Source organism: Lepidochelys kempii, chromosome 2, assembly GCF_965140265.1.
Source record: "Lepidochelys kempii isolate rLepKem1 chromosome 2, rLepKem1.hap2, whole genome shotgun sequence".
NCBI lineage: Eukaryota > Metazoa > Chordata > Testudines > Cheloniidae > Lepidochelys > Lepidochelys kempii.
This window is the reverse complement of record NC_133257.1, coordinates 259898682-259919444: the sequence shown is the minus strand read 5'-3', so window position 1 is coordinate 259919444 and position 20763 is coordinate 259898682. Positions and strand designations below refer to the sequence as shown.

The following is a 20763-nucleotide window of genomic DNA, read 5'->3' as shown; positions in this document are numbered from 1 at the left end:
GCGTCTAATGTAAGACTGCAATTATTTCTGATTTTTTCACCACTAGCAGTAAAAATGCAGTTACAATCGTTACCAACTAGCATTGCTTCCCAAACCAGAGGCAACAACAAATCATGAGGAACTCACTTAGGAATTCTCTCTTGCCTCTTTCCATTTGTTATCAGTTCCGCAGCTGAGGGTTATGTGAGCATGCTGTATGAAGAAATCATACGCAAAATACAGAGAGCAGCATGAAAGCGCAACCCTTCACCTTTGTTACTTGTGTAGATCTATTTAAAAAATGCCCATGATCTTACTGACTTACAATGACTGCTGGATAGAGCTGGTCAAAAATTGGAATTTCTGTCCTGCAGGAAATTCCGTAATTTGTTTTCATCCTGAATTGTGGTGAAAAGTCAAAACTTTGAAATTTTTGGTGGAACAGAAAGTTCCAAAATTTTTATTTCTGAGTGATTTTATGAACTGAATTCAAACATTTTATTTAATTTGGTTTGACACTCACCTATGTAACTCTGAGCTGAGCAAAGCCTCATGGGAGTTGTAGTTCGAATGCCCTGTGCCCTCATTCTCTACCATGGGCTGGGCTCTTGCATCGGTTCAACCAGAGGAGAGACTGTAGTGCGGTCTCGGAGATCAGTAGTCCAGCCAAGGACTGTAGCCTATAGAGAAGTGTGGACTGAGGCACCCAAACTACACCTTCCATGAGGCATTGTGACCACTCAGACAGTTTAATAGCAAACTGACCTGAAATGAAATATTTGAATTCAGTTAGAGGAACCAAAATATTTTGATTTGGGCTGACATGAGCTGAAACAAAATATTTTGTTTTGATTTTCTCAATGCACAATTGAAAAATGTTGGCAAAACTGAAATTTTTGCATGGAAAGTTTTTATTTTGTGGAAATTCATTTTCTGTGGAAAAAAAATATTGTAACAGAAAATTCCCAATCAGCTCTACTGCTGGATTTGATCCCTTTAAGTATAACCAGAGCCGTCCCCAGGGCAACCGCTCTGGGCTCCGCTCTTTGGGGGGCCCCGCACTTCGACATCACGGTGTCAGATGGGGTGAAGACAGCAGCTGTCTGCCCTGAGCAGTGAGAAGATCAGGCAGAGGCAGCCAGTGAGCAGGAGACACCATGGTGTGTCTGGCCCTTCCTCCCTCCAGACAGCTGGGCTCCCCCATGGCACCAGCACACAGATGTTGTGCTGGCAGATGGGTGCTGCGCACGCAGCTCCCCTGCCCCGCATGCCCACCCTAGTCCCGCCATTATTTGAATGCGGAGGCCAGGGAGTGTGGGGATCCCAGCCCAGGCTGGGCAGGAGGCAACACTGTCATCCAGCAGACAGGCACACCCGACCACTTTGCGCCAGATAAGCCTCCTCGGCCCACGCCCCATGGAGCAGCTGCAGCCCCATTGCCCCCACCAGCGTGCCCCTTGCCCCATCTAGCGCCCCCGGGGGAGAGTCAGTACATCCCCTGCCCCAAGGGGTCCCATACAGGCTGATTTGTCCCAGGCCCCGCAACCCCCTAGGGATGGCCCTGAATATAACAGTTCTCCCTGGCCTTTGAATTCTCACCCAGAACTATGTCAGTTGTGTAAATAACAACCATTCACTACGTCTGTGTACGAGCCACGAAATGGCACATATTTCTGAATGATATGAGTAGTAAGGTCATATCTCCTGTTATTTTTCAAATCCTAACTGATGATTATGACATCTCCACTCATCTGTCATTGAAATATACATAAGAAGGTTTAGTTTTCTATTTAAAGGCTGTGCAGAGGTTTGAGTACACATTTCACTGTCTTTAGTGATAAATTCCTGTTTCTTATAAACAAAGGATCTGTTTGGGTCCTATTTACCTCATTCAGGGCCAGGAAAGCAGCACAGTTTCTGAAAGTTATCCAGTGGCATGGTGCTAGATCTGGCTTTTAAGAGAGCTGGGTTTTGTACCAGCACTGCAACTGTGGATCAGATTTATAAATATATTTAGACACCTGAAAATGCAGATCAGTGCCAAGTGGGATTTTTCAAAAGTGTCTAGGCATCTAACTCCCACTGAAATCAATTACAGATAAGTAGACATGGCATAATCCTTCTGTTAGGATTTCAAAAATAACAGGAGCTCTAACCTCACTGCTTGTATCTTTAAGAAATAGGTACTAGTTAATGGCTGATTCATGGACTGAAATCAATGGGAGTTAGGCATTTACATGCCTATGAAAAACCCACTTGGCACCTAAATATCTTTTAAAATCTCATGCCTGTGTGGCCTAAAAAAAGCCACCACATCTCTTTGGGCCTCAGTCCCCCAGCCAATAAGATGAAGATAATGCTAATATATTATATTATAAAATATATTATAATATAATATATTATATTATAAAATACAGATACTGTATTGCTATTATTAAACCAACCGCTTGGGTGTCAGCTCTGCATAAGGGCAAAGGAAACGTAGTGCAATGTTAATGTTAAGTCAACTAAAAAAACCTGTGAACCCTGGAACAAAACTCAGTGGATTAGCAATTGAATATATATATATATATTATATATATAACTCAGTTCCAAATTGTGATTTGTTTTCAACACAATATAGGGGTCAGAGGAAGAAAATCCTAACTGCAGCAAAGCACTTTGATAACCCTAATGCATAATCTTATGTAAACACAAATGATTTCTTCATGAGAGTTATTGTTGAGAGATGGTATACAATGAATGATGGAAAAGGAGTACTTGTGGCACCTTAGAGACTAACCAATTTATTTGAGCATGAGCTTTCGTGAGCTACAGCTCACTTCATGTATTGACACTTCTCTTTCACTTGGGGATGAATCTTAAAGGCTTTTGCAGGGTGTGCTTTGACATTGTGATATAGAGTTTACTGATTAGTCATGAGACAGATGGCAGTGAACTCTATTAAGTGCAAATAAACATCTCACCCATTGTCCCACATGCTGGTGACCCTCAATTTAAAACAGGCTATCTTAAAGAATGCTTCTAAATTAGAGCCAGCATGTCTATTACACTAACCAACTGACTCACTTAGTGATCACTGCTTCCTGAGTGACATCTGACCATATAAAACGGAATCACCATCCAAAACTGAAATGAAGTAAAACTGCTCAGGCTATCAGAAATTCTGCCAGAATTGGAGAGCCCGGAATAAAAAAGGTCTGTTATTTTGTTTGTATTTGTTATGTGGCAGAGAGACACTAGAGTAGACTAACCCAATTAGCACAGTACATGTCACCTGCTGGCTGGATTTCTTGTGTGGACATTCTGTACCTCACTGCAGATCTCACACAAACCGGGCTCCATGTGGTCCAAAGGACTGGGCTCAGCATCTTTCTACTAGAACACTTTCCACAGTGGACACCCGTAAAAACTCACCAGCTATAGATTAGGAGCCTGATCTAAAACTAACAGAAAGCCTCTTACTGATTTATTGAGCTTCTGATAAGCCAAACATAGGAATCAATCAATATCAGCAGTATTCCCTGTATTTGTAAGAAACAACACCTAGAATGCTGAAAATGCTGAACTAATATTATTTAGTGGGCCAAGGGACTGTCTGTGGAAACTAGAAAGATTTAGAAGGGTGACCACTCCCTGCCTGTGTTACACCTTTCACATGGCTAAGGCAACTCTGAAGTTTAGGAAACAGGAATATAAAAATACTCACAGGTCGATAGATCTTGTAAAGATAACCGACAGGGTAAGAAGAATGCACCCAAATGGACCAGTTTCAAACTGAAAAAAAAAAAGTTCCACTGTGTTTACATTTGTTTGTTCATTGAACATGCTTTTCAGCCCTAGCATAAGGATGCACCTCCAATTGGGGTCAATAAAGACTCACTCCCATTTACATTATGGTCTGAATTTGGTCCTTTATCTTTTTCAAAAATGGGATGCATCAGTGTCATACCCAAAATGTTGTTTATACAGTTTTCTACAAAACGTTAAATACTGAAAAAATAACAGCTGAACAATGACAAGTTTAATTTCCTCTCCATGCATCATACCTGATGAATATTCTGCTGAAGAAAAATGGTCAGATCTTCATATTTTGTGATGCTATGTAGTATTAGCTGTAACAAAATGTAAAATAATGTAATTAAAATAGATAACAATAAGCTGGTATAAATCAAGCCTGAATTATTTAATCAAGATTTAACCAAAATCTGTATGTTTGGCCAGATCCTCAGCTGGTGTAAATTGGATCACATCCATTTTGAAGCCCATGATGTTCACAACTCTCACTTTTTTCAGCAATGTTACTAAAATGAGAGAGACAACACTGGTAAGGTAGTATCTGGTCAAGTATTATCTTACGTACTTTGCCATGCTCATATCCTGGGACCAAGATGGCTACAACAACACTTACCAAAATAACATACTTTAAATCCTATTTTAGCTATAAAATTCATATATTCTGAGAGCTCTTTTAAAATGTTAGTTCCTGATATGTGAAATTTATTGCATGGAAGTTCATTATTAATTTAAGAATGATCTGTGGGTGGAAGGGCGATTCCTGGAGCCAGCTTCTGAATACCAAATCACTGGTGATTTTTAAGAGCAGGTTAGACAAACACCTGTCAGGGATGGTCTAGATCAGTGGTTCCCAAACTTGTTCCACCGCTGGTGCAGGGCCGGGCCGGTTTGTTTACCTGCCGCGTCCGCAGGTTTGGCGGATCGCGGCTCCCAGTGGCCACGGTTCACTGCTCCAGGCCAATGGGAGTTGCTGGAAGCGGCAGCCAGTATGTCCCTCGGCCCGCACCACTTCCAGCAGCTCCCATTGGCCTGGAGCAGTGAACCGCGGCCACTGGGAGCCGCAATCAGCCAAACCTGCAGACGCGGCAGGTAAACAAACTGGCCCGGCCCGCCAGGGGCTTTCCCTGTACAAGCAGAGAACAAGTTTGGGAACCACTGGTCTAGATAATACTTAGTCCTGTCATGAATGCAGGGGACTGGGCTAGATGACCTCTCAAGGTCCCTTCCAGTCCTACTGTCACGGTTCCTCCCCCACTCTGAACTCTAGGGTACAGATGTGGGGACCTGCATGAAAAACCTCCTAAGCTTATCTTTACCAGCTTAGGTCAAAACTTCCCCAAGGTACAAAATATTACCCCCGTTATCCTTGGACTGGCCACTACCACCACCAAACTAATACTGGTTACTGGGGAAGAGCTGTTTGGATGCATCCTTCCCCCCAAAATACTTCCCAAAACCTTGCACCCCACTTCCTGGACAAGGTTTGGTAAAAAGCCTCACCAATTTGTATAGGTGACCACAGACCCAAACCCTTGGATCTGCGAACAATGAAAAAGCATTCAGTGTTTTACAAGAAGACTTTTAATAAAAAATAGAAGTAAATGGAAATAAAGAAATCCCCCCTGTAAAATCAGGATGGTAGATATCTTACAGGGTAATTAGATTCAAAAACATAGAGAACCCCTCTAGGCAAAACCTTAAGTTACAAAAAAGATTCTATTCAGCACAATTCTTTTCTCAGCCATTTAAAGAAATCATAATCTAACACATACCTAGCTAGATTACTTACTAAAAGTTCTAAGACTCCATTCCTGTTCTGTCCCTGGCCAAGACGACTACAGACAGACACAGACCCTTTGTTTCTCTCCCTCCTCCCAGCTTTTGAAAGTATCTTGTCTCCTCATTGGTCATTTTGGTCAGGTGCCAGCGAGGTTACCTTTAGCTTCTTAACCCTTTACAGGTGAGAGGAGCTTTCCCCTGGCCAGGAGGGATTTCAAAGGGGTTTACCCTTCCCTTTATATTTATGACACCTACAGTGTCTGTTATTTAAACAGTATCTGTTCTTTATCACTGATTTACACCCCTTGATTTTGAGGGGAGTAATAGTCTTGAGGCCAAATCATGGGACTCAGGGTCAGGAGAGATGGTTATATTTCTGGCTTTGTCATGGGCTTCGTGTGTGATTGTGAGAAAGCTCTTCTTCCCATTCTGTCTCAGTTTTTGGGGATAAAAATATTTCCCTAATTCATGGAGGTATTATTTGTAAGGCTTAATGCATTATTGCTTTATTAAAACAATTCCATCTTCAGATGGAAAAAAATGCGTAAGTGGAAAGAATTTAGTTTACAATTAATTATTTATTAATCAGAAAAACAAAGGGCGAGGAATACTGTAGGAAGGACAAGAAGGGAAAATCAGGGTTTCTTTCTCTGACAGTGTTGTGAAGAGCTATGGAAGGATCCATTTCCAGATCTCTTCTACTAGAGGGGAAACTGCTATTACTTGGGGCCTGGGAGAGGAGAGGGAATGAAAGGAAAGGAAAAAGGAGGATGTCGGAAAGCCCAATTCCCATTGAAGGGTGAGGTAGTTTGGGAGCCAATTATGTCACTTCCTCTTTGATTCTCCTCTGACAAGTAAATTAGAGTAATTACAGTGGTGTCAGTAGAGTTAAACCTTGGTGAGCCAGGGGAGAATCAGGCCCATTACACTATATATGTGAAGTTACAAAATATATTACAGGAAGATTACATATGAAACCTTACTGTTTCAAAGATTCCATCTGCTTTGTATTTTCCTGCTGGAGTGAACTGCTGCCTTCCTGAAGACCTAAAGAGGAGAATTAAATGAAACAGCAATTCATTTTAGAAGAATCAACAACACAACAAAGAGAAATCCATGGGCTGTAATGAATTGGAAGACTAAACAAAAAAAAAGTGACGTTAAATAAAAGACCTTTGGCTTTTTTAATACTACTTTATCTGAGCTCTGATTGCCTTTAGATTTGTTTGCAACTGATCAGTTCATGTTTCTGTATCTAGAAAGAAAAAAGGTATAGATGGAAGAACTTACTGAATTTTTTCATTGCAACAAAATAGAAGAACAATAATATCATAACAAAAGTAGAACAGACATTCAAAGTCTCTTCTGAGTTACCCACTGTAGTTGAAAAACATTTAAAAATATAATTACAATAGTCAGTGAGCTGCTTTCGGAAAGTTCTACTTCCAGATTAATAGGAAGGAATTCTCATAAAAAACCGTCCTATTGAATGGGGCCAGGAATTCACCCTGAGATTTCTCTGACTATTAGGACAGGTAACTCCAGCGAGCATGTGCCCATTAGCAATAAACCCTTTCAGACTAAACAGATACATACTGACCTTCGAACATAGTGATAGCTACTTAGGAGTATAAACAGAAACAGTCATTTTATACACACATGAGAGTCTTACATGATAATTAAAAATGCTCCTCCCACTTACAGTGCAACCACAGCTTTTTCACTGCCCCCTGCACGCCATAAAATATCTGCAATAGCCAGGGTGAGGCATTTGGTCCTATGAGCGTCTGAAGGCTGCAGACACCTGTTGTTTTTGGATATATGAGAAACAAGGAAAAAATCACAGTTAGTGAGACAGCCCTGTAAAAGTGAACATCTCTTTCAGTGGGCACAGGTTCACAGCAGGTGTGATATGTACAAAGGCCCAGATCCTCAAATGTATTTAGGCACCTAAATCCCATTGAAGTCAAAGGGAGTTATGTACTTAAATACCTTTGAGAATCTGAGACTAAATGACTAAAATCAATGAGTAGAGTTGCCTCACGCAGGACATTCTCTTTGCACTGCTAGAACACGCCTAGTACACTATGCATGATACACACTAACTTCTTTAATTCTGGAGGTTTAACTTTAAAGGGCAGTCTCTGGTTTTTTACGATTCACTTACGAGGAAAGATTCACATACATTAGCATGTGGAGCCTGGTGAAGCAATGACTGGGTGGAGGGATCATGATAAAGGATGTCAAGTAATGAGGCAGAGAATTACTTAGCATAATATAAAAGCTTATAACTAGGAATAAAGTGGCAAAAATCAAGACAGCCAATTTAGGCTGGATAGTGGGAAATACTTTTAGACAGTGAGATCTACAGTAATAGGCTATGGATTAAACTTCTAGGGGGAGCAGTACAAACTCCATCAGTAGGCACATTTAAAATTATCTCAAAATACAAGTAACTGTCCCTTGGGGACTAATCTTGCACTGGCAGGAAGTTTGACCAGGTGTCTTTATATATCTTTTCCATCTCTACATTCTATGATATGATTGTTTTATATGCTGAATATGCTTTATAGTCAAAAAAGGCCTTCAAATTTCATTTCAGTCCTAACTCTGAATGATTTAGCTTTTGTTGGCTTGACGCCTAAGCCTGAAAATCCTTATCTACTAATTGACTTTATTTACAATGTCATGTGCTGTAAATAAAATACATTGCATTTGTGCAGCACCTTTCACCAAAGGATCTCTAAGCTCTTTACAAAAATTATTTGCTAAGTCTCACAATACCCCTTGAGATAGGTAAGCAATATTATTCCAGTTTTACAGATGAATTGGACCACTGGAAAAAGGCGAATATAATGCCCAACTTTAAGAAAGGGAAGACGGAGAATCCAGGGAACTACAGACCGGTCAGCCTCACCTCAGTTCCTTGAAAAATCATGGAGCACGTCCTCAAGGAATCCATTTTGAAGCAGTTGGAGGAGAGGAAGGTGATCAGGAACAGTCAACATGGATTCACCAAGGGCAATTCATGCCTGACCAACCTGAGCAGCGGGGACAGCAGAGCAGCACACAGCAGGAGTTTGCCTGGGACTGGTAAGTATCCGAGTCTGTGTTTGTTTGCTTGCTGAGGAAGTATCCGAGCGTGTGTTTGCTGGGGGGGCAGTGTGAGAGCCTGAGTGAGTGTCTGATTGGCTGCTAGCCTGCAGGGGGCGGGCAGTAGGGTGTCTGTTTGTTTGCGACAGGGAAGCCTGGCTGTTTAAAAATAGCCAGAGCTTCGCAAACCAGCTGAGCGGCGGAGAACCAGCTGAGCAGCGGGGACAGCAGAGCAGCACACAGCAGGAGTTTGCCTGGGAGTTCGCCTGGAGGGAGCCCAGTGAGGCTTACGTCTTGCAAACTGTTCTGAGGAAGCTCATAGTAGGAAGGTGATATGGAAGGGGGGGGTTCAGCTGTTGTGACCTGCACTGGATGTGCCATGTTTGTCTTTCTTCCACAGGACAGAAGCGACTTTGTCTGTACAAAGTGCAAGCTGGTCTCCATATTGGAAGAGAAGATTGAAGGTCTGGAGCAACAGATAGCAACCCTGCGTTGCATACGGGAAACTGAGGATTTCCTGGACGAAACTCAGGATAGGCTTCTAGGGGCACAAAGCTCTACAGATATAGAGCAGGTTGCACAGAGGAGCCAAGAGACCAGTGAAGAAGCTTGGCAACATGTGACCTCCAGAAGAGGTAAGCGGAATGTCCGGGTTCCAGTAACACAGACACAGGTAACTAACCGCTTTCATGTTCTCTCCACAGGTATCGTTGCGGAGAGTGGACCAGATGATATGTCTGGGGCGAGAAAGCAGAAGGAGACTCCGCTGGTTGGAAGGCATGAGATGCGCTGTCCTGAGGTTGGGGGTTCCACGACCACCACCCCCAAGAGGAGAAGGCGGGTGGTGGTGGTCGGGGACTCTCTCCTCCGGGGGACTGAGTCATCTATCTGCCGCCCTGACCGGGAAAACCGAGAAGTCTGCTGCTTGCCAGGGGCTAAGATTCGTGATGTGACGGAGAGACTGCCGAGACTCATCAAGCCCTCGGATCGCTACCCCTTCCTGCTTCTCCACGTGGGCACCAATGATACTGCCAAGAATGACCTTGAGCGGATCACTGCGGACTATGTGGCTCTAGGAAGAAGAATAAAGGAGTTGGAGGCGCAAGTGGTGTTCTCGTCCATCCTCCCCGTGGAAGGAAAAGGCCTAGGTAGGGAGCGTCGAATCGTGAAAGTCAACGAATGGCTACGCAGATGGTGTCGGAGAGAAGGCTTTGGTTTCTTTGACCATGGGATGGTGTTCCATGAAGGAGGAGTGCTGGGTAGAGACGGGCTCCATCTTACGAAGAGAGGGAAGAGCATCTTTGCCAGCAGGCTGGCTAACCTAGTGAGGAGGGCTTTAAACTAGGTTCACCGGGGGAAGGAGACCAAAGCCCTGAGGTAAGTGGGAAAGCGGGATACCGGGAGGAAGCACAGGCAGGAATGCCTGTGAGGGGAGGGCTCCTGCCTCATACTGGCAATGAGGGGCGATCAACAGGTTATCTCAAGTGCTTATGTACAAATGCACAAAGCCTTGGAAACAAGCAGGGAGAACTGGAGGTCCTGGTGATGTCAAGGAACTATGACGTGATCGGAATAACAGAGACTTGGTGGGATAACTCATATGACTGGAGTACTGTCATGGATGGTTATAAACTGTTCAGGAAGGACAGGCAGGGCAGAAAAGGTGGGGGAGTAGCACTGTATGTAAGGGAGCAGTATGACTGCTCAGAGCTCCGGTACGAAACTGCAGAAAAACCTGAGTGTCTCTGGATTAAGTTTAGAAGTGTGTGCAACAAGAGTGATGTAGTGGTGGGAGTCTGCTATAGACCACCGGACCAGGGGGATGAGGTGGATGAGGCTTTCTTCCGGCAGCTCACGGAAGCTACTAGATCGCATGCCCTGATTCTCATGGGTGACTTTAATTTTCCTGATATCTGCTGGGAGAGCAATACAGCGGTGCATAGACAATCCAGGAAGTTTTTGGAAAGCGTAGGGGACAATTTCCTGGCGCAAGTGCTAGAGGAGCCAACTAGGGGGGGTGCTTTTCTTGACCTGCTGCTCACAAACCGGGTAGAATTAGTGGGGGAAGCAAAAGTGGATGGGAATCTGGGAGGCAGTGACCATGAGTTGGTTGAGTTCAGGATCCTGACGCAGGGAACAAAGGTAAGCAGCAGGATACGGACCCTGGACTTCAGGAAAGCAGACTTCGACTCCCTCAGGGAACGGATGGCCAGGATCCCCTGGGGGACTAACTTGAAGGGGAAAGGAGTCCAGGAGAGCTGGCTGTATTTCAAGGAATCCCTGTTGAGGTTACAGGGACAAACCATCCCGATGAGTCGAAAGAATAGTAAATATGGCAGGCGACCAACTTGGCTTAATGGTGAAATCCTAGCGGATCTTAAACATAAAAAAGAAGCTTACAAGAAGTGGAAGGTTGGACATATGACCAGGGAAGAGTATAAAAATATTGCTCGGGCATGTAGGAATGTTATCAGGAGGGCCAAATCGCACCTGGAGCTGCAGCTAGCCAGAGATGTCAAGAGTAACAAGAAGGGTTTCTTCAGGTATGTTGGCAACAAGAAGAAAGCCAAGGAATGTGTGGGCCCCTTACTGAATGAGGGAGGCAACCTAGTGACAGAGGATGTGGAAAAAGCTAATGTACTCAATGCTTTTTTTGCCTCTGTTTTCACTAACAAGGTCAGCTCCCAGACTGCTGCGCTGGGCATCACAAAATGCGGAAGAGATGGCCAGCCCTCTGTGGAGATAGAGGCGGTTAGGGACTATTTAGAAAAGCTGGACGTGCACAAGTCCATGGGGCCGGACGAGTTGCATCCGAGAGTGCTGAAGGAATTGGCGGCTGTGATTGCAGAGCCACTGGCCATTATCTTTGAAAACTCGTGGCGAACCGGGGAAGTCCCGGATGACTGGAAAAAGGCTAATGTAGTGCCAATCTTTAAAAAAGGGAAGAAGGAAGATCCTGGGAACTACAGGCCAGTCAGCCTCACCTCAGTCCCTGGAAAAATCATGGAGCAGGTCCTCAAAGAATCAATCCTGAAGCACTTGCATGAGAGGAAAGTGATCAGGAACAGCCAGCATGGATTCACCAAGGGAAGGTCATGCCTGACTAATCTAATCTCCTTTTATGATGAGATTACTGGTTCTGTGGATGAAGGGAAAGCAGTGGATGTATTGTTTCTTGACTTTAGCAAAGCTTTTGACACGGTCTCCCATAGTATTCTTGTCAGCAAGTTAAGGAAGTATGGGCTGGATGAATGCACTATAAGGTGGGTAGAAAGCTGGCTAAATTGTCGGGCTCAACGGGTAGTGATCAATGGCTCCATGTCTAGTTGGCAGCCGGTATCAAGTGGAGTGCCCCAGGGGTCGGTCCTGGGGCCGGTTTTATTCAATATCTTCATAAATGATCTGGAGGATGGTGTGGATTGCACTCTCAGCAAATTTGCGGATGATACTAAACTGGGAGGAGTGGTAGATACGCTGGAGGGGAGGGATAGGATACAGAAGGACCTAGACAAATTGGAGGATTGGGCCAAAAGGAATCTGATGAGGTTCAATAAGGATAAGTGCAGGGTCCTGCACTTAGGACGGAAGAACCCAATGCACAGCTACAGACTAGGGACCGAATGGCTAGGCAGCAGTTCTGCAGAAAAGGACCTAGGGGTGACAGTGGACGAGAAGCTGGATATGAGTCAGCAGTGTGCCCTTGTTGCCAAGAAGGCCAATGGCATTTTGGGATGTATAAGTAGGGGCATAGCGAGCAGATCGAGGGACGTGATCATTCCCCTCTATTCGACATTGGTGAGGCCTCATCTGGAGTACTGTGTCCAGTTTTGGGCCCCACACTTCAAGAAGGATGTGGATAAATTGGAGAGAGTCCAGCGAAGGGCAACAAAAATGATTAGGGGACTGGAACACATGAGTTATGAGGAGAGGCTGAGGGAGCTGGGATTGTTTAGCCTGCAGAAGAGAAGAATGAGGGGGGATTTGATAGCTGCTTTCAACTACCTGAAAGGGGGTTCCAAAGAGGATGGCTCTAGACTGTTCTCAATGGTAGCAGATGACAGAACGAGGAGTAATGGTCTCAAGTTGCAGTGGGGGAGGTTTAGATTGGATATTAGGAAAAACTTTTTCACTAAGAGGGTGGTGAAACACTGGAATGCGTTACCTAGGGAGGTGGTAGAATCTCCTTCCTTAGAGGTTTTTAAGGTCAGGCTTGACAAAGCCCTGGCTGGGATGATTTAACTGGGAATTGGTCCTGCTTTGAGCAGGGGGTTGGACTAGATGACCTTCTGGGGTCCCTTCCAACCCTGATATTCTATGATTCTATGATTGCCTTCTATGATGAGATAACTGGCTCTGTGGATATGGGGAAAGCGGTGAATGATATGCCTTGACTTTAGCAAAGCTTTTGATATGGTCTCCCACAGTATTCTTGCCAGCAAGTTAAAAAAGTATGGGCTGGATGAATGGACTATGAGGGGACTAGAAAGTTGGCTAGATCATTGGGCTCAACGGGTAGTAATCAATGGCTCCATGTCTAGTTGGCAGCCGGTATCAGTGGAGTGCCCCAGGGGTTGGTCTTGGGGCCGGTTTTGTTCAACATCTTCATTAATGATCTGGATGATGGGAAGGATTGCACCCTCAGCAAGTTTGCAGATGACACTAAGCTGGGGGAGAGGAAGATACGCTGGAGGGTAGGGATAGGGTCCAGAGTGACCTAGACAAATTGGAGGATTGGGCTAAAAGAAATTTGATGAGGTTCAACAAGGACAAGTGCAGTGTCCTGCACATAGAGCGGAAGAATCCCATGCACTGCTACAAGCTGGGGACCGACTGGCTAAGCAGCAGTTCTGCAGAAAAGGACCTGAGGATTACAGTGGATGAGAAGCTGGATATGAGTCAACATGTGCCCTTATTGCCAAGAAGGCTAATGGCATATTGGGTTGCATTAGTAGGAGCACTGCCAGCAGATTGAGGGAAGTGATTATTCCCCTCTATTCGGCACTGGTGAGGCCAAATCTGGAGTATTCCATCCAGTTTTGGGGCCCCCACTACAGAAAGGATGTGGACAAATTGGAGAGAGTCCAGCAGAGGGCAACTAAATGATTAGGGGGCTGGGGCACATGAGTTATAGGAACTGGTCCTATTTAGTCTGCAGAAAAGAAGAGTGAGGGGGGATTTGATAGCAACTACCTGAAGGGGGGTTCCAAAGAGGATGGAGCTCAGCTGTTCTCAGTGGTGGCAGATGACAGAACAAGGAGCAATGGTCTCAAGTTGCAGTGTGGGAGGTCTAGGTTGGATATTAGACAAAACTATTTCACTAGGAGGGAGGTGAAGCACTGGAATGGGTTACCTAGGGAGGTGGTGGAATCTCCATCCTTAGAAGTTTTTAAGGCCCTGCTTGACAAAACTCTGGTGGGGATGATTTAGTTGGGGTTGGTCCTGCTTTGATCAGGGGGTTAGACTAGATGACCTCCCGAGGTTTCTTCCAACCCTGATATTCTATGATTCTAATTAAACTGAGGCACAGAGAGGTTAAGTGATTATAGGACCAAAAGTTGTAAATTGAGAAACTGGCAGACCTCTGAATAGAACCTAGGGGTCCTGACTCCTAGCCCCTTGCTCTAACTACTAGATAATACACCCTCCCAAATGGGAAGTTTGGAGTCTTTCTCCACTGGTTTTAACGGTGCCCTCTTTGAGCTTTAGACAATATCAGTCTTAGAGCACTGCCAGCCTGAGAGATGAGGTAAAAAAAAACATTTGCAGCACTTGAATTAAAAGATCTAATAATTCAAAACACTAAACATCAACCAATAAAAATTAAAAAACAGATTTTTAAGTTCTATGTCTGCCTGGAATATAATGTTTAGTGAGAAAACTCTTCCCTCTCTGAGGACGTGGGGCATTTGAACTAATAGATGAGAGAACTCAGGTTAAAAAAAATGTGCCCATAGCCCTTTCACATGTTCTTGTAGCCTAGCTGAGTTGTTCAGGTATTTGTGGGCAGTGCCAAAATTATATTCAGTGGATGGAGGAGGTAAAGGAACAATAAGAAAATCCATTATTTTATTCATGTAGCTAGAAGAAATCTGAAGCCTAGTGCTTGATGTGAAGCAGTCAACACCTTGAAAAGGCAGGTACGCTAGAAAAAGATGTTTATTTACACAGTTCAACCATGGAGACTCCTGTCCTTTTCTGATCAAGAATCAGCTTCCACTCTATGCAGACACATCTGAAGAAAAATATGCCTCTCTCATGAATAAAACAACCCATCTCGCTATTCAAGTTTTACATGCCTGAAGGCCTTTTTTGTTTCTGCCCATAAAGATAAAGCGCTTGCCTGTTAACCAGAATTCTTTTGGGAATTTCTTCATACTTCGTCAGTCCTTCTCATACACAAAATAGGGGAAAATAAAATCTTTTAGAATGACGAGGATGAGAAAAACGAGGAGAGGAGAACAATTTCCAGATAAACAGGGCTGGGAGAAGCCACTTTAAAGCAAAAAATCTATCTTAGGTACTTATATGGCTGCAATCACCCTAATATCTGAGCCCCTCATAACCATCCTGTAAGTTAGGGAAGTGCTATTATTCCCATTTTACAAATGGGGAATTGAGAGACAGTGAAACAAAGGACCAGATATTCAAGAGTATGTAGGTGCCCAAAGATGCAGTAGATGCCTAGTAGGATTTTCAAAAGTGCCTAAGGAGGTTTGGCACCTAATTCCCATTGATTTAATTGATGGACTTAGGCATCTAACCTGCTTAGGCACTTTTGAAAATCCCATTAGGCACCGAAAAACTATTAAAAATCTAGCTGTGACTTCCCTAAAGAAGTCTGAAGAGCTGGGAATTCAACCCTCATCTCCTAAGAACAAGGACAGCATCCTAACCGCTGAATCTTTCTTGCTCTCCTTTTTGTAAACTACCAAATATCAGACTCCATTTTTCCATTAAACATGGAACCCCAAGCCTCTTAAATGTTCTGGGCCACATTTAGCCCCAGAAAAAGAAGGAAGATTTCCCATTGATCTCCAAGATGAAATTAGGTTCCTGGTCCTCATGGTCAGAAAATGATCCTTTACTGACTCCAAAGGAGATGCCTATGCAATAAACTCTAAAACTGAATTTAAGCCTCATGGTGGTGTCAGATATCTACAATATGAACAAAGGTTAGAAACTGTCTTCAAAAATATACCATCATATCTGAAAGACAATAGACTGTTACATATTTCTTAATGCTCCTTTAGCCAGTGCTTGAGCCACCCCGAGTTGATTTCTTAGTTGACCTATATGTCAGATGTCATCAATTTGCAATGTGTTAATAATTTCCCTCTCCATTGAAACTAATTTTTGTTCTCACTGCATTGAGAAAGAAATGATTTCTGTTATATTTCCCTCATATTCTCTAATACGATGAACCAAACATAGTCCCTTCTAAAATTCAGGAAATTTCCTGTCTCCTTGTCCAAACTGGAGCATGGCACCACAATGTAAAACATGGTCGATCACTGTGTATTTTAATAAGTCTGTTCTGAACGAGAGGCTAGCTGGTGGAGCTACGGACAGATATGCTCTTCTGGAAGAACTGAGAAAAAATGAAGAAACAAAATAACAAAAATTGTGGAACTAACATGATTTTACACCCTGTTTGTTTGGAACTCTCTCCCAGAAGTGGTCTGCCAGAATCATTCACTGGCTGCCTTGGATGATTCAAATCACATGCCCTGCAAGAGACTCATCCCTGAGGGTTTTAGGGGCCTCTCCCCGGTTCTCTTGGTTTACTGTGTCTCATGTCTTTCCATCCCCATTCTGTCAGTGAGGAATCAGTCCTTTTCACCTGGTAAGGTGGCTTCCTCATGATTATGGGGTTGATTCTTGTGCCAGGGATCCCTACCTTTGAAAGCAGGGTTATTTTAGTTTGGATAGGTTGGGAGAGTTGGTTCTTTATTTGATTTTAATGTTTTACATTCTTTTTTCTATGACACTGACTGTCTCTAACTGTAATCAGAGGTGTGAATGCAGTTCGTGCAGGTATACGCACGCTAACTTTAATCTAGGTTGCACGGCTAAAAAAGAGCAGTGAAGATGCAGTGACACGAGACTCAGCACAGGCCTACCTGGTACCCTGGGTATTTGTATTCCTAGTCTGTACTGGGGTCCATGGTGCCTCATCGCCCACTGCTATTTTTAGCTGCACTAGATAAATCAAAGTGAGGTTGGGTATAGCTACATGTGTTGTAATCACGCTGCCAACTCCAGCATACACATATCCTTAAAGACATATTAATCGGTACCTCATAAACATTAGAAATAAGGGCCACCTCTGACAATACATGTATACATACAAGAATTTGCTACCCCAGCAATAGCTGTCTCTGCCTTATCATCTCCAGTTAGAATTCCCTTTTTCCTAGTAAAGCTACCAAACAGCCTATTTCGAAACCCACATTTGCACGGTGCACTCTCCGTTATGAAATTTAATGAAAGGATGAACCAGGGAAGCTGTGCCCAAGAGCTTGACAATATCCCTCAATAAAATGAGGCTTACATTTAAAAATCTATTCAACTGAGTTTAAAATAGGCTACCGTGTATACTGCGTGTGTGTGTGTGTATTCACAGTATATGTTTGCCTAAGTAACCTAGATTAGGGATTTGAGATAGCTGTCAGATAATGAAGTGGTTTTTATCAGAAAAAGACAAATTGAAATATATATATATATATTCAAACAGAATATTCTTTATCTAAAGACAAATCAAAATAATATTTTCCATTAAAGTGTAATATTTTCAAATGACAAAACAATTAAAATGCCTTAACTGATATCATATCATTAGAGCACTAATTTCACACTAGTGTCATAAAGAGATTACTGAGAAAAGTGAAGTTAAACAAACAAAGATTGTGGTTAAAAAGAATGTTTTAAAAGGTCAGCACCAGGCTCATCTCTGATTCTTCCCTCTGCTGGACATTTCTTTCAAGCACTCCACCAGCTTTGAATCTGATGCCTAAATATTATACATAAGAACATAAAAATGGCCATACGGGTCAGACCAAAGATCCATCCAGCCCCGTATCCTGTGTACCAACAGTGGCCAATGCCAGGTGCCCCAGAGGGAGTGAACCTAACAGGTAATGATCAAGTGATCTCTCTCCTTCCATCCATCTCCACCCTCTGACAAACAGAGGCTATGGACACCATTCCTTACCCATCCTGGCTAATAGCCATTAATGGACTTAACCTCCATGAATTTATCCAGTTCTCTTTTAAACCCTTTTATAGTCCTAGCCTTCACAACCTCCTCAGGCAAGGAGTTCCACAGGTTGACTGTGCGCTGTGTGAAGAAGAACTTCTTTTTATTTGTTTTAAACCTGCTGCCATTTAATTTCATATGGTGGCCCCTAGTTCTTATACTGTGGGAACAAGTAATTAACTTTTCCTTATTCACTTTCTCCGCACCACTCATGATTTTATAGACCTCGATCATATCCAAGTACAATGCCAGGTATAGTACAACAGACAGATTAGCAAGTGTGGGGCTTCTCGTGCTGGCAATATTCTGAAGAGCGATGACCTCTCAAGTTCCAGATATTACTGTTATGTTACTATCTACTCAAGAATGATGGGACTGAACCATTATCTGCTAAATGCTGATTCTTGTGGAGCTCTTTTTGAGCTGATGCTGTGGAGGTGAGTGCAGTATAAGAATCTAAATATAATAAGATAGGGATCACAAACATCATTTGACATTTGGGAACGTACCAATGTAATTTTTGCATGTTCAACATTTTTTTGTTTAGTTGAGAAACAGAGAGAGAGAGAATTTTAGTCCCATCCAACGTATAAGGCTCAGCCTGTTTTCGAGAGGGTATAAAATACAATGGGGTAGCTCCCAAACCTCAACTTTTTTTTCCTTCACAGCTGTGGGAGTGAAGGTGAGGAACTAATAATTGATTTGCAGATTTACACCAGTGTGACAATGGGCAGAATTTGGCCTCTGGTATTTTCATTTTGGGCCTATGTTGAGATTAGTTGGCTAGCAGTGCTGACTTATGCCCATCTATGCACTAATGGTGTCTTTAGGACAGATGAGGAATAAAATAAGATCCAAAAATAGATTTTTAATTTTAGACTAACATATAATTTGAACCCAGGTCTCCAGCAATTAGAGACATGTGCAATCACTGTTTCACTTTGAGGACATACCCCCTGAGATTTAGGAGTGGAGATCCAGAATTGTTCACAGAACAGTTTAACTGCTAATTCTCTCCCATTTTATGTCAAATCATAATTTTGGCCCTTGAAACACTCAAAATTGTATATTACATCACCAAGAATCACTGCAGAAAATCTTAACAGATATCACATAGTTTCCACAAGAATCTGCATATATTGGTGCAGATTCTCTTTCTCATGTAAAAAGTCCTTTGTCCCATTACACAATTCCGGCAAGGAAAGGGAATTTTAAAGTGGAAGTAAATTACACTTACACTCACTTTAAGTGTACATGGCCATTTACAAGGCCAGAGTGAAGTCCTAATGGGGCCAGAATTTCTGTCCACAAGTAGAGAAAGGGGCTAAGAGACCATTTTTAACGGTGTTTAGGCACCTAAAGATGCAGACAGGCACTAAAGCCTTTTCAAAAGTGTCTAGGTGCAGAAATCCCATCGAAATTAATGGGAATTAGGTGTCCATGTGCTTATGAAAATCCCACTAGGATAAAATCCCACAGTGAATAAGATTTGTCTCTTTAGCACAGACAGAAATGCTGCGTTCACTGAGTTTATTAGAACGTAGCAAGTAATTTTCCCTTGATGCTATGAATATCCTGTAACTTTTCTGTAAAGTAATTAAAAGACATACACAGTTTTTAAACCCCATTAGGGACTTTAGCTGTGTAAAATTAGAAAGGAAAAGAGCTGGTATGACTAACTTTTTGCAAGTTCATTGGGATTTTATATTGCCATGAAAGACCCCATGCATAGCATGGTCTTACAATACATGATTGCATTCTCTTTGAAATCATTGCTTCACCATGGGACTCCGCAGGTTCAGTAACTGATGCTGGCCATAATTCAGGGTTTCTTTTTTTAGAACGGTTCTTGGTTAATCACAAAAAACTAGTATGTTAATGAAAAGCTAGCCTTTAAAATCCACTGTTTAAAGGCAACTTCTATTAGCCTTAAGAAGAACAAGTAAAGCAGTTGGCACTTTCTCTCTTCTGGATACAAATGCAAGGGCAAGAGGGCCAAGCTTAAAAAGGTTTTTTTCTGGCCACACTAAGATAAAGTTTTAGTTTAATTTAGAATGGAAAATATTTCTTGTGTCAGCTGTTGACTCACCGCACATCGCTATTTCTGTTACTGTCTCCAAAGAGAAGTTGTTGCAGGACACAGGCTTGAACTGCGGCCAATACTCCACATGGGCCTCCCTAAAGCGAATAATACACTGGATGAACAAAACAACTAGCACTGTTTGATGCTGGTGAGAACTTTTCACAACCCTTATGTTTTCATTCAAGTTTAAAGCCATCCTTTGATCTATCTGTTTTGCTTACTGAATTTGCAGCATTTTGCTGCTTTTTGAAGCCACTGAAAAGTCAGCATTACTAATTGAGGTTCTGTTTCCTCTGTGTTTTGTCTGAAAGTCCCTAGAACATACCGTACAGACATCTTTGAAGCCAAGGACAGGAGTTTTATCTACTCCACCATCAAGCAAAAATATTCCTCCTAATGCCCCTTGAACATGCACCTTGTCTGAAGATGAAAAAAAACCCGAAGGTCTATATTCCTACTGGGTGAAATTAACCCCTAGGCAGAGCCAGCCCCCCCCCCCCCCCGCCATCAATTCATGAATTAAATCCCATACAAACTCTCAAAATAGGGTTTCAGTGGTGCATATGTCTAGTGTGGGCCCTCTACACAGGGAAGAATTTCACCCACAGAGAGTAACAGGGAGAGAGAGAAGTTGTGTGCTAAATGGGCTTGATTCAGACACTGTTATGGGAAGATGAAAAGCCCCTCTCTCTGCATATGTTACTGTTCTCAAGTCCAGGTTCATACTTAAATATATGAGCCAACCCTTTATAACCTTGTGCATTAACGTGATCTG

At 42.9% G+C, this 20763-nt stretch overlaps 1 protein-coding gene across 2 annotated transcripts in view; it reads right to left on the bottom strand.

Annotated features, from left to right (window-relative positions):
• Positions 1 to 20763, bottom strand: part of MINDY4 (MINDY lysine 48 deubiquitinase 4) — a 100377-nt gene that overhangs the window by 34895 nt on the left and 44719 nt on the right. For both annotated transcript variants that reach the window (XM_073334753.1, XM_073334752.1), the window contains exons 9-13: positions 19995 to 20083; positions 7259 to 7360; positions 6540 to 6603; positions 4029 to 4094; positions 3689 to 3756 (exon numbers count right to left, since the gene is read on the bottom strand). In XM_073334753.1, the coding sequence (XP_073190854.1) occupies positions 3689 to 3756; positions 4029 to 4094; positions 6540 to 6603; positions 7259 to 7360; positions 19995 to 20083 (389 nt within the window). The remainder of the gene's footprint in view (positions 1 to 3688; positions 3757 to 4028; positions 4095 to 6539; positions 6604 to 7258; positions 7361 to 19994; positions 20084 to 20763) is intronic.